This window comes from Nicotiana tomentosiformis, chromosome 8 (assembly GCF_000390325.3).
Source record: "Nicotiana tomentosiformis chromosome 8, ASM39032v3, whole genome shotgun sequence".
NCBI classification, from domain to species: Eukaryota; Viridiplantae; Streptophyta; class Magnoliopsida; order Solanales; family Solanaceae; genus Nicotiana; species Nicotiana tomentosiformis.
Window position 1 is genome coordinate 71,649,706 of NC_090819.1, and position 15,486 is coordinate 71,665,191.

Consider the following 15,486-nt stretch of genomic DNA (forward strand, 5'->3'; position numbering starts at 1 on the left):
CCCGAGGTTGGGGCAACAGTTTTTGAGGCAGAGCAGCTCAGACTTGAGAGGTACAAGAAGTACCACCCTCCTACCTTCAATGGATTGGCGTCAGAGGATGACCAGGGTTTTCTGGAGGAGTGTCACCGTATTCTCCGTACTATGGGTGTAGCGGAGTCGAGTGAGGTTTCTTTTACCACCTTCCAGCTTAGAGGAGCAGCCTATCAGTGATGGCGTGCTTATGAATTGAGTAGTCCGGATGAGGCAGCTTCACTTACATGGACTCAGTTCTCGGACATGTTTTAGAGAGAGTATATGCCTCAGAGCCTCAGGGACGTATGGCACGCAGAGTTTGAGCAATTGTGCCAGGGTGTTATGACTGTATCAGAGTATGCAGTTTGCTTCAGTGATTTGGCAAGACATGCACCAGCATTAGTTTCCACAGTTCGAGAGAGGGTTCGTCGGTTTATTAAAGGACTCCACCCCAGTATCAGGATTAGTATGGTCAGGGAGCTAGAGATGGATATTTCTTACCAGCAGGTTGTGGGTATTGCCAGGAGATTGGAGGGCATTCTTTCCCAGTATAGAGAGGAGAGAGAGGCCAAGAGGTCTCGAGAGTCTAGCACTTACAGTGGTACTCGTGCCCCAGCTGCAGTTCGACATGGTAGGGGTTATGTGAGTCGCCCCGTTCATTCAGCTCTTCCAATTGTCAGTAGTGTTCCAGCCCCTGCTAGGCCCCAGGAGCCTTATTATGCACCGCCAATAGCTAGTGCGCCTCCTACTCAGCGTGCTTTTAGCGGCCAGTCTAGCAGACCTGGCCCAATTCAGTCACAGCAGTCACACCCTCCGAGAGCTTGTTTTGAGTATGGAGACACCCTCTATATGGTGAGGGATTGCCCCAGACTTAGGAGGGGTGAACCTCTACATACTTCTCAAGCATAACGTGCTCCACCGGGTCCTCAGGCTATGATTCCAGCACCAGCTACCGCCCCACCTACTCAGCCACTCGAGGTGTAGGTCGGGGAGGTCGAGGTCGTCCTAGAGGGGGAGGCCAGGCCAGATATTATGCTCTTTCGGCTCGTATATAGGCAGTTGCTTCCGACTCTGTCATTACAGGTATTATTCTGGTCTGTCATAGAGATACACCGGTATTATTTGACCTATGCTCTACATATTCCTAGGGAGATTCTTTGAGTTCCCTGTATTTGGGCGTATCTCAAGATTCTTTGAGTTCCCCTGTTTATGTGTCTACTCCTATCGGAGATTCTCTTGTTGTGGACCGCGTGTATCGGTCGTGTTTGATTGCTCTTAGTGGTTTTGAGACCAGAGCCAATTTATTATTACTTAGCATGGTAGAATATGATGTTATCTTGGGAATGGATTGGTTGTCGCCCCATTATGCTATTCTTGATTGTCATGCTAAGACCGTGACGCTGGCTATGCCAGGTTTACCACGATTAGAGTGGAGAGGTACCTTAGAGTATACTGCCAGCAGAGTTATTTCATTTCTTAAAGCTCAACGAATGGTTGAGAAGGGGTGTGACGTGTATCTAGCTTATGTGAGAGATGTCAGTATTGATACCCCTATAGTTGAGTCAGTCCCAGTAGTGAGGGACTTTCCAGATGTGTTTCCAGCTAATCTTCCGGGCATGCCGCCCGACAAAGATATTGATTTTGGCATTGATTTGTTGCCAGGCACCCAGCCCATCTCTATTCCTCCATATCGTATGGCTCCTCCTGAATTGAAGGAGTTGAAGGTGCAGTTACAGGAGTTGCTTAATAAGTGCTTCATTCGGCCTAGTGTGTCACCTTGGGGTGCTCCTTTCTTGTTTGTGAAGAAAATGAATGGTTCTATGCGTATGTACATTGATTATTGCCAGTTGAAAAAATTTACAGTGAAGAACAAGTATCCTTTGCCTCTTATTGATGACCTATTTGATCATTTACAGGGTGCCAGAGTGTTTTCCAAGATTGACATACATTCAGGCTATCATCAGTTGATGATTCGGGAGCCAGATATCCCAAAGACTGCCTTCAGGACTCGCTATGGTCAATACGAGTTCCTTGTGATGTCTTTTGTGCTGACCAATGACCCAGCATCTTTTATGCACTTCATGCTCAGTGTGTTCCGTCCTTCTCTTGACTCATTCGTCATTGTGTTTATTGACGACATTCTGGTGTACTCCCGGACTCGGGAGGATCACGAGCAGCACCTGATGACTGTTCTTCAGACCTTGAGAGAAAAGAAATTATATGCAAGATTTTCGAAGAGTGAGTTCTAGCTTGACTCAGTGGCATTCTTGGGTCATGTAGTATTGAGTGATAGGATCCAGGCGGATCTGAAGAAGGTTGAAGTAGTGCAGAGTTGTCCCAGACCGTCCTCAGCTACAGAGATCCGTAGTTTTCTTGGTTTGGCGGGGTATTACCGTCGATTTTTAAAGGGTTTCTCATCTATTGCAGCACCTATGACCAGGCTTGTCATGAACCAAACTGATGGGCTGCGACGGGCACCCGGTGCCTTAATCGACCGAGTACCAACATAACGTATCTTTCATATCGTACTGACATTGGTAATTGGGCTAACATGGCCACAACTTGTAATGTATAACTATAAGTGGGAAAGCACTGTATCAATGAACCATATTTCTTAAAACATGAATACATATGGGTCGTCAAGGCCTCTGACATACTGTACAAAATGAACCTCTGTCTACAAAGCCTCTAAGAGTATTTGACATCAAATGGAACAGGGTACCGGCCTACCCATAAGTCTGTAGAAAAATTCTGACACGATGATTCATAGACTCGGCTGCACTCCGAATGAGGTGGAGTCTTACCGATCCTTTGCTGAATGCTAACCTCGTCTACTATGAGGGCTCGTCAAACTGATTGTCTATACCTGCAGGCATGAATGCAGCGTCCCGTACAAAAGGACGTCAGTACGAATAATGTACCAATTATGTAAGGCAACAAAATAACTGAAAGCTGAAACTGAACTGATAATATAATAACTGAAAGTAACTGGGGGTCAAAGACAATCTGAAGATATGATTACCTGCTGATACTGACTCAAATCTCTCAATATAGTAAGTAAAATAGTTGTCCAGCCTTATACGGCTCGGTATATATAATTGCCTTGCCGAAGTAGACTCGCTCATAGGTGCTCGGTCATACTAGGCTTTGTATCTCGACCATTCTGGGCTCGCTCATAGGCATCCGGCCACAGTAGGCTCGGTATATATCTTACCATCTGATCAGAGGCTGCCCAATAGGGGCCTGTCCATCGATCATAGCTCGATGGTAATGAAAATAATGTAATACTATATATATAGGCTCTCTGCTCTCTTGACTAGAAGAAGACAATACTCAATTAAATATAAAGTCCTGATAAGGAGAATACTGTAATTTATGAGACTAGGATAAAGTATATAAATTCGGGAATATGATCTTCTCTTTATGCCTCGTTATCAAACACATGTAATTATGAGATCATGCCAAAATGAAGGAAGGGCTTAGCCTTAACATACCTGGAGTAGGAAAAATCCGTATGATATTCTTGAGAAAGATTGCACCGTACTCCCTTAAAATCGCAAAAGCTCACGTTGATAAGGTGCTAAGAAATCTCATTGGTTTGAGGTTGCTAACGTTGGAATCCTTTTAGGAATTGGTTGAAGGTGTTATGAATTCTTCTTTATATAAATTCTTAACGTCTGTTTTGTAGTGTTTGGTATTTAACACACCCAAATGAAGTCAAAATGCTAATCTTCTATGTGTTTACACGTAGAAACATGTAGTGTTTTGTATCTAATACATTAGTTTGCCACATAACCCATAATGACTAAGAGTCATATGTTTAGGTAGTGCCCTTGCTACCACGTGGGGGTAGGGGGATTTTAATCTTTATCCCATAATTCATTAGTTAATTTTGATAATATCCCGTTACCCAATAATTAACCAATTACCTACAAAATTAAGAATTATCTCAAATTACTTAAAATACTACTCACGTTTAACACACTTCATACACCTTACTATCATGTCCATGTAGTACCTTGTATGGTACTAGTCCATAAGTACCGGGTATTTTAGCTCGGGCCGTATTTTACCCCAAAATGTCAAACTTCGACGAAACTTATTTTATTCAATTTGCTTACCCTCTCACCTTCACGATTTTATTTATCCCTTGTTTGAAATAGCATAATACTCATAATCCCAAAATAATCTCATTCCCGAGCTTACGTCGATTAACTTACAATGAAACTTTAACGTACAAAAATGCAGGATGTAACATTTCATTTCCAAGCTTTCATCACTTTATTTATGGCGTACTTTCACGTACGAAAATATGGGGTGTAACATCATTCCCCTCTTTGAAATATTCATCCTCGAATGTTGACTGATGCACTTATCATTTTCATAACCTATGTCTTCTGATTACTCTAGTACTCTTCTTTCCATCTAGGCAACTGTTCTGTGAATAATTCCAAAGGCCAGGGCATTCCCCCCTTTAGGCCTCTTTCTCACACCACGACTTGTGGTCGGAATCCTTCCAATCTTATAACTATTGCTACCTTTTTGTCATGCAGCCTGTACGACTTTTTCCTTGTATGTGTGCTTATGCGACTCTTCTCTCCTTTTTTCTCCAGCTTTTAGCCAATCTCTAGGCTTTACTTTGTTAACATATATAGAGTTATGACAAGCTATCCCTCTAGGTGTCTATAGGTATACTTAAAGTTCTTTGCTAGGTAATTTGTTGAACTTACGAATATTTCTATATCTTGTTTCATAGCTTTGGTTATCTCTCCTTATGGCTTTACTACATCTAGGTAGGTTAGTATACCATCACTCTTACTTCGATTTATCGTTACTGAGGTCTGCTACCAAACTCCAGGTTACTCTCGTTGCTTATCCTATATGTCTAAATCTAAGTCCTTTAATGCTTCCTCATTACTGTTCATCTTAAGAATGACGGCCTAATTTCATCTCATACTTTGTAACTTTTACCCATCCATTGTTGATTCACCTCAATGTTGATCTACAATCTTCCATTGATAACTTAAACCTTCTTACGTAATATATTACCGCTAGGGCTTACATTGCATCGTGGAATATTTGAAGTGATTTTGCTGATCCACCTGGGGCAATACTATAGTTTCATAACCATATTTCATATCATAGTCATCCCAATGTGATTCACTTACGTGGGTGTTTTAATCCCGTACAATTCATGAAATCCTCTTCAAATCATTAGTCAATCGAAGGTCCAATCGTCATCCTTTATCTATCACAATTACACCCTCATTATACTATCAGGGCGGCATTCAATCTCTTCTAAATACCATTAGTCTTTTACTCATTTGAGTTCATTCATGCTATACTGAGCTTTGTATAACTTAGAGAAACCATCAGCTCTTCTTGTTTTCATGGCCTTAATCCTGAGGACTTATCCATTCTCGTCACCTTCTTACTCTCCCTTTCTTATCTTTACTCCTGTCTTCCTAAAACCTTGTTGCTTTACCATACTTTAGCTTGCAACCTACACATATCTATTTATACTACTCGCAACCTTCCTTCAACTTGCTTGCACCATAGATTTCCTCGTGTTATTCTGGAACATCAAGCTAGACATCACATTGTCTCTAACTCTTCTTTATTCTTTTAACTAGACCTTTCGATACCTAGAAATCATAGGCTGGAAGTTATGCTATCATTCCTGAATACTAAATCCCAGTGCTTCTAGACTTTCATCCGAAACATGGACTATTCACAACCTTCTATATTTGAGTATCTCATACGTTGTTCACCTTTACCTTACTTACCTTAAAATCTCGCCTCACATCTTCTATCTCTTTTATGACCTCCCTTCCACATAGGTATAATTCACATCAACAACTTGAAGATCTATTATAATACTTGCACCTCGGGTGCATAAACAATTCGGTGGGAGCTTCATACTGACTTCTTATGATGCTGGTATTCCTTTAACTGGCTTTCTCGTAGAGCCGTTATGGAATATGGTTGTTTTACTATATCTCTTGTACCTCTGATATTAAGGGTGATTCTGCAATGTTCTCAATCACGATTTCTATAATTTTTTGGGTCCAATAATCAGACTCCTGATTTACTTAGTTGATGTAACTCTTTAGTTTCCTCTTCCCTATGGTCAGCTTTTATGTAGGCCTTAAGCTATCTTCCGATCTGCGGCTTCTGGTATTAGCTATTACTTTAGCCTTTCATGGGCGCTATGGAATATCCATGATACAATCTTTTAACAATTCAATCCTTTTTCTATGACCTGGACTTAATTCTTTCTTTCAACATATATGCTGCATGGATAATATTCTGAAATCTTAAATGCGTTCATAACGTAACTAACTCTGGATCATTGATCGAATAATTCCTTTCGTTCCATCTCAGCTTTCTTTAAACGTAAGCAATTACTTTTCCTGGTCGTTCTGCCCCTTGTTGAGTGCATACTTAGCTTATCTTAGTTCCCATGCATGTCAGAATTTTGTGCAATTCATATGGTCTCGAATATTACTTTTGGTTTCATTTCCCGCTCATTAGCCACTCTAGGTTCCACTTCCTTATAGAGTGAATACAATGTTGTTGTGAGACTGCTGTTACAAGACCATTTCCTCTTTTGGTCACTATGCTTAGGTTGAAGCCTTCTTCCTTATTTCCTCAGTTAGTCTTTCGTTGTAGTATTTAGGGAGACCTTCTGGCTCTTGTAAAGTTACAAGCTTATCATATCGTATGCTTGACGGAATTTTTGATGTTCTTCCCCGCCTATAATTATCCGTAGTTACTTATTTCCACGCCCTTGTTCTTTTAGGGTTGCTTCTGAACTAATATTTTGACTGTCTTCCCAGTGGGACTCTCTTGTATTTCGGTAACACTCATACGGTACCTTTACTATCCCAACTCATATCTGAATATTTCTCAAGGATCACAATGTCATTATCTGCAAAACTGAATTCCCCATGTTGGGGTTCACTATGTTCATCTTGCACAATCTGTTGATTGGTTTGTATCCTCTTGTCTAGCCATAACTAGGCTTTTCCTAGATCAACTACTAACTACTCGTTGGCCCATTCTCATATCAATAACTTCTCGGGCAGGAACCCTTACTTTTTCTCCTTGACATCGTGCTTGCATAATGTTCTGGAATCGTAGCCTATCTGTAGGCTTTGAATAAGTGCAATCTCATCCCTTTTTCATTTTTGTCGCATTCTCCCTTTACCATTCCATAATTACTAGAACCACTTAATTCTGACTTAATGCCACATTACTCCATATTCCCCCCTTTAGGGGAGTACTAAGAGTTGGAGCTACGACGATCTGCCTATAGATGTTTTACTTTTTCCATTTTGGCGTCTTTTCACATCATCGAGGACCCTTACTCGCCTTGCGGAAATCCTTCTGTACCAAGAATAACATAATTCCTTAATCACGAGGGAGACACCTAGTGTAACTGGCACACACGGTCCCTTAAGCTTAACTTTGCTCACATTTCTTGCTTTAGGAAAGCGTCTTCCTAAATGACCATTCTATGAATTTCTCATGAATCCTCTTCTGTTGTCCATTCTGTTATCACCGGAACGCAATCTGAAATTCTCATGATGTCGACCATTTTCAAACCACTCAGTCCCTAATTCATGTTTAGTTTATCTTGTTCACCAATCAATACCGATATCTATTACTCTTGGGTATTACTTTTCCTTCTAGTAGTTGCGTTGGAGTCACAAACTTATTTCTCGAAATGAAGATATGACTTTATGGCCTATACTCTTTTGTTGTCTCAAGGCCTTTCACCTCTCATCTTTTCCTTCCCTTGGCTATAGACTCTGTAATATTGTCACCATTTTCATCATTTGTTTTCTACCGTTGTCGTCCATGTATCACATCTTACTCATAATGCTTCATTAACTCTCTTCTTATTTCCCTGCTAACATTTACACCTATCACTTTATTCTGTTGAATACCTCATATTTATCCATCATAAGCATGATGCAAAAAAGAAATCGAGTTCCTCTGACTCAACTCTTCCACAGCTATATGTCTTATCAATCATCTTTCTGGATGTAGGCATCGTCGTATTATGAATAAGATAGAGTTTAGGAAATTGAGTTCTTACAACTGAGCTCTACCACACGATCTAGAGTAAGAAGAAAGAATGACAGTCCTAAATTCCCTGTAGCCTCTTGCTTATAAGTGTGGTGCACAAAACACCCATAAATAAGACTCTACTAGAAACGACTTGTAGACTCCCTAGGACAGAACTACTCTGATACCACTTTTGTCATGATCCAAACCTATGGGCCGCGATGGGCACCTGGTGCCTTACTCGACCGGATACCAATATAACATATCTTTCATATCGTACTGACATTGGTAATTGGGCCAAAATGGCCACAACTTGTAATGTATAACTATAAGTGGGAAAGCACTGTATCAATGAACCATATTTCTTAAAACATGAATACATATGGGTCGTCAAGGCCTCTGACATACTGTACAAAATGAACCTCTGTCTACAAAGCCTCTAAGAGTATTTGACATCAAATGGAACAGGGTACCGGCCTACCCATAAGTCTGTAGAAAAATTCTGACACGATGACTCATAGACTCGGCTGCACTCCGAATGAGGTGGAGTCTTACCGATCCTTCGCTGAATGCTAACCTCGTCTACTATGAGGGCTCGTCAAACTGATTGTCTATACCTGCAAGCATGAATGCAGCGTCCCGTACAAAAGGACGTCAGTACGAATAATGTACCAAGTATGTAAGGCAACAAAATAACTAAAACCTGAAACTGAACTGATAATATAATAACTGAAAGTAACTGGGAGTCAAAGATAATCTGAAGATATACTTACCTGCTGATACTGACTCAACTCTCTCAATATAGTAAGTAAAATAGTTTCCCGGCCTTATAAGGCTCGGTATATATAACTTCTTTGTCGTAGTAGGCTCGCTCATAGGCGCTCAGCCATACTAGGCTCCGTAGCTCGGCCATTCTGGGCTCGCTCATAGGCGCTCGCCCACAGTAGGCTCGGTATATATCTTACCATCTGATCAGAGGCTGCCCAATAGGGGCCTGCCCATCGATTATAGCTTGATGGTAATGAAAATACTATAATACTGTATATATAGGCTCTTTGCTCTCTTGACTGGAAGAAGACAATACTCAATTAAATATAAAGTCCCGATAAGGAGAATACTGTAATTTATGAGACTAGAATAATGTATATAAATGGGAATATGTACTTCTCTTAATTCCTCGTTATCAAACACATGTAATTATGAGATCATGCCAAAATGAAGGAAGGGCTTAGACTTAACATACCTGGAGTAGGAAAAATCCGTATGATATTCTTGAGAAAGATTGCACCCTACTCCCTTAAAATTGCAAAGTCTCACGTTGATAAGGTGCTAAGAAATCTCATTGGTTTGAGGTTGCTAACGTTGGAATCCTTTTAGGAATTGGTTGAAGGTGTTATGAATTCTTCTTTATATAAATTCTTAACGTCTGTTTTGTAGTGTTTGGTATTTAACACACCCAAATGAAGTCAAAATGCTAATCCTCTATGTCTTTACACGTAGAAACATGTAGTGTTTTGTATCTAATACATTAGTTTGCCACATAACCCATAATGACTAAGAGTCATATGTTTAGGTAGTGGCTTGCTGCCACGTGGGGGTGGGGTTTTTTAATATTTATCCCATAATTCATTAGTTAATTTCGGTAATATCCCATTACCCAATAATTAACCAATTACCTATATAATTAAGAATTATCTCAAATTACTTAAAATACTACTCACTTTTAACACACTTCATACACCTTACTATCATGGCCATGTGGTACCTTGTATGGTATTAGTCCATAAATACCGGGTATTTTAGCTCGGGCCGTATTTTACCCCAAAATGTCAAACTTTGATGAAAATTATTTTCTTCGATTTGCTTACCCTCTCACCTGCACGAATTTACTTATCCCTTGTTTGAAATAACATAATTCTTATAATCCCAAAATAATCTCATTCCTGAGCTTACGTCGATTAACTTATGACGAAACTTTAACGTATAAAAATGCGGGATGTAACATCTCATTTCCGAGCTTTCATCAATTTATTTATGGCGTACTTTCACGTACGAAAATATGGGGTGTAACAAGGCTGACCCAGAAGGCTGCTCCATTCAGGTGGACAGAGGAGTGTGAGTAGAGCTTTCAGAAGCTCAAGACAGCTTTGACTACAACCTCAGTATTGGTACTGCATATAGGTTTGGGGTCTTATACTGTGTATTGTGATGCGTCGCGGATTGGTCTTGGCGCGGTGTTGATGCAGGATGGTTGGGTGATTGCCTACGCATCCAGACAACTGAAGGTGCATGAAAAGAACTATCATGTCCATGACCTTGAGTTAGCAGCTATTGTTCATGCGTTGAAGATTTGGAGGCACTATTTGTACGGTGTCCCTTGTGAGATCTATGCTGATCACCGGAGTTTGCAGCATCTATTCAAACAGAAGGACCTTAACTTGCGTCAGCGGAGGTGGTTGGAGTTGCTTAAAGATTATGATATCACCATTTTGTACCATCCCGGGAAAGCCAATGTGGTAGCTGATGCATTGAGTCGTAGGGCGGAGAGTTTGGGGAGTTTAGCATATCTACCAGTAGCAAAGAGGCCATTGGCATTGGATGTTCAGGCCTTAGCCAGCAAGTTTGTGAGATTGGATATTTTTGAGCCGAGTCGAGTATTGGCTCTTATGGTCTCTCGATCTTCTCTTTATGATCATATCAGGGAGCTTTAGTGTGATGACCCTCATCTGTTTCTCCTTAAGGACACGGTCCAGCACGGTGATGTTAAGGAGGTCTCTATTGGGGATGATGGTGCATTGAGGATGCAGGGCAGACTATGTGTGCCTAATGTGGATGGTTTGCGTGAGTTGATTCTCTAGGAGGCTCACAGTTCGCGGTACTGCATTCATCCGGGTGCCGCGAAGATGTATCAGGACTTGAGACAGCATTACTGGTGGAGGAGGATGAAGAAGGACATAGTGGAGTTTGTGACTCGATTTCTAAATTGCCAGCAGGTGAAGTATGAGCATCAGCGGCCAGGTGAGTTACTTCAGAAGTTAGAGATTCCGGAGTGGAAATGGGAGCGAATCACTATGGATTTCGTTGTTTGGCTCCCACGGACTCAGCGGAAGTTTGACGCAGTTTGGGTGATTGTGGATAGGCTGACCAAGTCAGGTCATTTCATTCCTATGATGACTACCTATTCTTCCGAGCAGTCGGCTCGAATTTATATCCGCGAGATTGTCAGGCTTCATGGCGTACCGGTTTCCATCATCTCTGCCCGGGGTACGCAGTTTACATCACGGTTCTGGAGGGCTGCGCAACAGAAGTTGGGTACTCGGGTTGAGCTGAGCACAACATTTTACCCTCAGAAGGACGGACAGTCCGAGTGCACTATTCAAATACTAGAGGATATGCTCCGCACTTGTGTGATAGATTTTGGGGGTGCTTGGGATCAGTTCTTTCCACTTGAGGAGTTTGCCTACAATAACGGTTATCAATCGAGTATTCAGATGGCACCGTATGAGCCTCTATATGGTAGGCATGGTCTCCAGTGGGTTGGTTCGAGCTGGGCGAGGCTAGATTATTAGGTACAGACTTAGTTCAGGATGCCCTGGATAAGGTGAAGGTGATTTAGGATCGACTTCGCACAGCCCAGTCCAGACAGAAGAGTTATGCAGATCAGAAGGTTCGCGATATTGCATTCATGGTTAGAGAGCGGGTCTTGCTCCAGGTTTCGCCTATGAAGGGCGTTATGAGGTTCGGAAAGAAGGACAAGCTGAGCCCAAGGTTTATCGGCCCATTTTAGGTGTTGCGACGTGTTTGGGAGGTTACTTATGAGCTTGCCTTACCTCCCAGTCTTGTAGGGGTCCATCCAGTATTTCATGTTTCTATGCTCCGAAAGTATCACGGCGATCCGGCTCATATGTCGGATTTCAGCTCCGTCCAGTTGGACAAAGATCTATCTTATATTGAGGAGCTAGTGGCTATTTTGGACAGGCAGGTTCAAAAGCTAAGATCAAAGAACATTGCTTCTGTGAAGGTTCAGTGGAGGGGTCAGCTGGTCGAGAAGGTGACTTGGGAGACCGAGAAGGTTATGCGCAGCCGTTATCCTCATCTTTTCACCACTTCGGGTATGTCTCTATACTCATTTGAGGATGAACGATTGATTTAAGAGGGGGAGGATGTAATGACCCGATCGGTCATTTTGATAGTTATAGCTCGGATCCCCTATTTACTGCTTTCCCCGTATCTGTTTTATTTTATGTGACTTGCCGGGAGGTTTTGTTTTTTTTGGTTTTGGGATACTTAATCCCTAAACAGAAGCTTAAGCCTTGGGATTTTATCCGTAGTCAGAACTGTATGAAGACGACTCCGGAATAGAGTTTTGTCGGTTCCGTTAGCTTCGTTGGGTGATTTTGGACTTAGGGGCGTGTCTGGATTGTGTTTTGGAGGTCTGTAGCTGATTTAGGCTTGAAATGGCGAAAGTCAATTTTTTGGAGATTTTGATCGGTAGTTGACTTTTTGATATCGGGGTCGGAATCCAATTCCGGAAGTTGGAGAAGGTCCGTAATGTCAAATATGACTTGTATGCAAAATTTGAGGTCAATCGGACATGATCTGATAGGTTTCGGTATCAGTTGTAGAAGTTTGAAGTTTTAAAGTTCATTAAGTTTGAATTGGAGGGTGATTCGTGTTTTTAGCGTTGTTTGATATGATTTGAGAGCTCGACTAAGTCCGTATGGTGATTTAGGACTACCTGGTATTTTTGCACCTGCAGTGGGAAGACCGACGTGCGGAGTGAAGGGTACAGGTGCGCTTTTGGTCAAGAAGGTCTGTGAGCGCAGGTGCGAGAAGGGAGCCGCATCTGCGCATCTGCGGATGCGGAGTGATGGTCGCAGGAGCGGTATGGGCGACCTAGGCAAGGGTTGTAGATGCGGAAGTCAAACTGCAGGAGCGGGCTCGCAGGTGCGGCCTAAAGCTCACAGATGTGGTCCCAGCCATTTAAGTCATTTTCGCACCTGCGATGGTTTTCTCGCAGGTGCGGTTGAAGGCACACAGAAGCGAGTTTGCTGGCATAGGATTTCTAGGGTTGTTTTCCCATTTCGATTTTGGGACTTTGAGAGCTCGGTTTGGGCGATTATTTGAGGGATTTTCTGAGAAAACCTTTGGGTAACGATTCTTAACTCATTTATGGTTATATTCCACTAATCTATGGTTTATTTCATCATTTAATTTCGGATTTGGGTTGAAATTTTGGGAAAAATGGGAAGAAGTTCTTCAACTAAGATTTTGGGTTTTGATTTATATTTTGACATCAGATTTGGATTATTTTGGTATGAATGAACCCATGAGTGAATGGGTGTTCATATTTTATGACTTTTACCCGATTCCGAGACGTGGGCCCAGGTCGACTTTTTGGGGCGATTTTTTAATTTCTTGCTTTAGTTTTGATTTCATTAATTAGATTAATATCTTATAATTTTATTTATGGTATGTAATTGATTTTTTCTAGATTTGGGCCATTCGAAGTCGGATATTCTTGGAAAAGGCATTGTTACCGATTGATTGAGCTTGGTTTGAGGTAAGTGGCTTGCCTAACCTTGTGTGGGGGAAATTCATTTAGGATGTGGTACAGTGTTTTGATATGAGAGCGTCATGTATGTGAGGTGAAGAGTACGTACACGGGTCATTTATTGTAAAAACCCGATTTATTTTACTGAATAGTAATCTGTTTTCCTTTAGTTTGAGTTATACCGTTTAAATGAGTATTAGTCTGTTTTTCATTCTTAATTGAGCTATTCCAATATGTGTAGCTATCATGTTTAGTCGAATATAGCATGTCTACATGCTTTAATTGCTTATTTGAACTTTGTGAAGCATGCCTAGTTTATTTTCTCCTTTTCCTTGTTCTTTATCAGTTATACTGTATATATCGTGTTTTTAACTATTGTATTTATCGGTTTGAGATATGTGTTTACTTTTGGGACTACGAGGCAGTTCCTCGGGAGTTCTCCCTGCATATTTACTTTTGAGACTACGAGGTGGTTCCTCGGGAGTTCTTCCTGCACCTTTACTTTTGAGACTATGATGCGGTACCTCGGGAGTTCTCCCGGTACATTTACTTTTGAGACTACGAGGCGGTTCCTCGGGAGTTCTCCCTGCACATTTACTTTTGAGACTACGAGGCAGTACCTCGAGAGTTCTCCCTGTTCATTTACTTTTGAGACTACGAGGCAGTACCACAGGTATTCTCCATGTACATTTATTTTTGAGACTACGAGGCGGTTCCTCGGGAGTTCTCCCTGCACATTTACTTTTGAGACTACGAGGCAATACCTCGGGAGTTCTCCCTGTACATTTACTTTTGAGACTACGAGGTGGTACCTCAGGAGATCTCCTCGCACATTTACTTTTGGGACTACTAGACGGTATCTCTGGAGCGCCCCTGTTGTTATCACATTGTTTGTGTGTTGTTATTCCTCTGTGAATTCTTTCTGTTAAATTCTCCGTTTTACTTCATTTTATTATATCATCTGTCTTGTTATTATATCCCAGTAGGGCCCGGACTTGACCTCGTCACTACTCTACTGGTTAGGCTTGGCACTTACTGGGTACCTTGTGGTGTACTCATGCTACTCTTCTGCACATGTTTTGTGTGCAGATCCAGGTACTTCTTATCAGCCCCGCTACTAGCTGAGAGTGCTTGCTGCTGTACGGAGACTTCAAGGTACATCTGCCGCATCCGCACATCTTAGAGTCCCCCTCTATTCTCTCCTATGTCATTTACCTTCCGTACTTCTTTTATTAAACTCTGGTGTATAGAGATACTAGTTTTCCTTCTGTAGTTTGTGATTCATGATATTTCGGGTTTTGGGAAGCTGTGTATGTCTAGCGTTTGATTGTTGTACATGCCGAGCGGCATTGTTATTGGTTATTCAGTATCTATTGCAGTTAGTTGATAAGTTTTATTTTCATACTGTTATTTCCCCAATTTGTTAGGCTTACCTAGTCGTAGAGACTAGGTGCCGTCACGACGTTATACGGAGGAAGTTTGGGTCGTGACACACTCATACCCTTTGATCTTAGAAAATATTATAAATTGAGTTATTGGATTGTTATTGTTATTTGAAATTGTTTGTGGATTGGGTTGTGCGTCACAACGGGTGAAATAAGGGAGGATTTTGATATTGATAAATGATGATACGGTGGGATCGGGTTGCGCGCCTCAACGGGTAGAAAAAGGGAGGATTATGATATTGATAAATTATGATACGGTGTGTTGTACTTGTTGTTGTTATTTTTGTTGATGTTGTTATTGTTGTTGTTGTTGTTGTGTCTTATGTGAGTCATGCATTCTATATAGACTTTTATATTACTTCAATGTGTCAATCTGTGCTCCCGCAGTTTCTTGATTAATTG

At 41.5% G+C, this 15,486-nt stretch overlaps 1 protein-coding gene across 1 annotated transcript; it reads left to right on the plus strand.

Moving 5' to 3' along the window:
* The first annotated feature begins 294 nt into the window (after nt 1–294).
* Nucleotides 295–921, plus strand: LOC138897657 (uncharacterized). The gene has a single exon (XM_070183655.1). It carries the CDS (start codon nt 295–297, stop codon nt 919–921), a length of 627 nt encoding a protein of 208 aa, XP_070039756.1.
* The last annotated feature ends 14,565 nt before the right edge of the window (nt 922–15,486 follow it).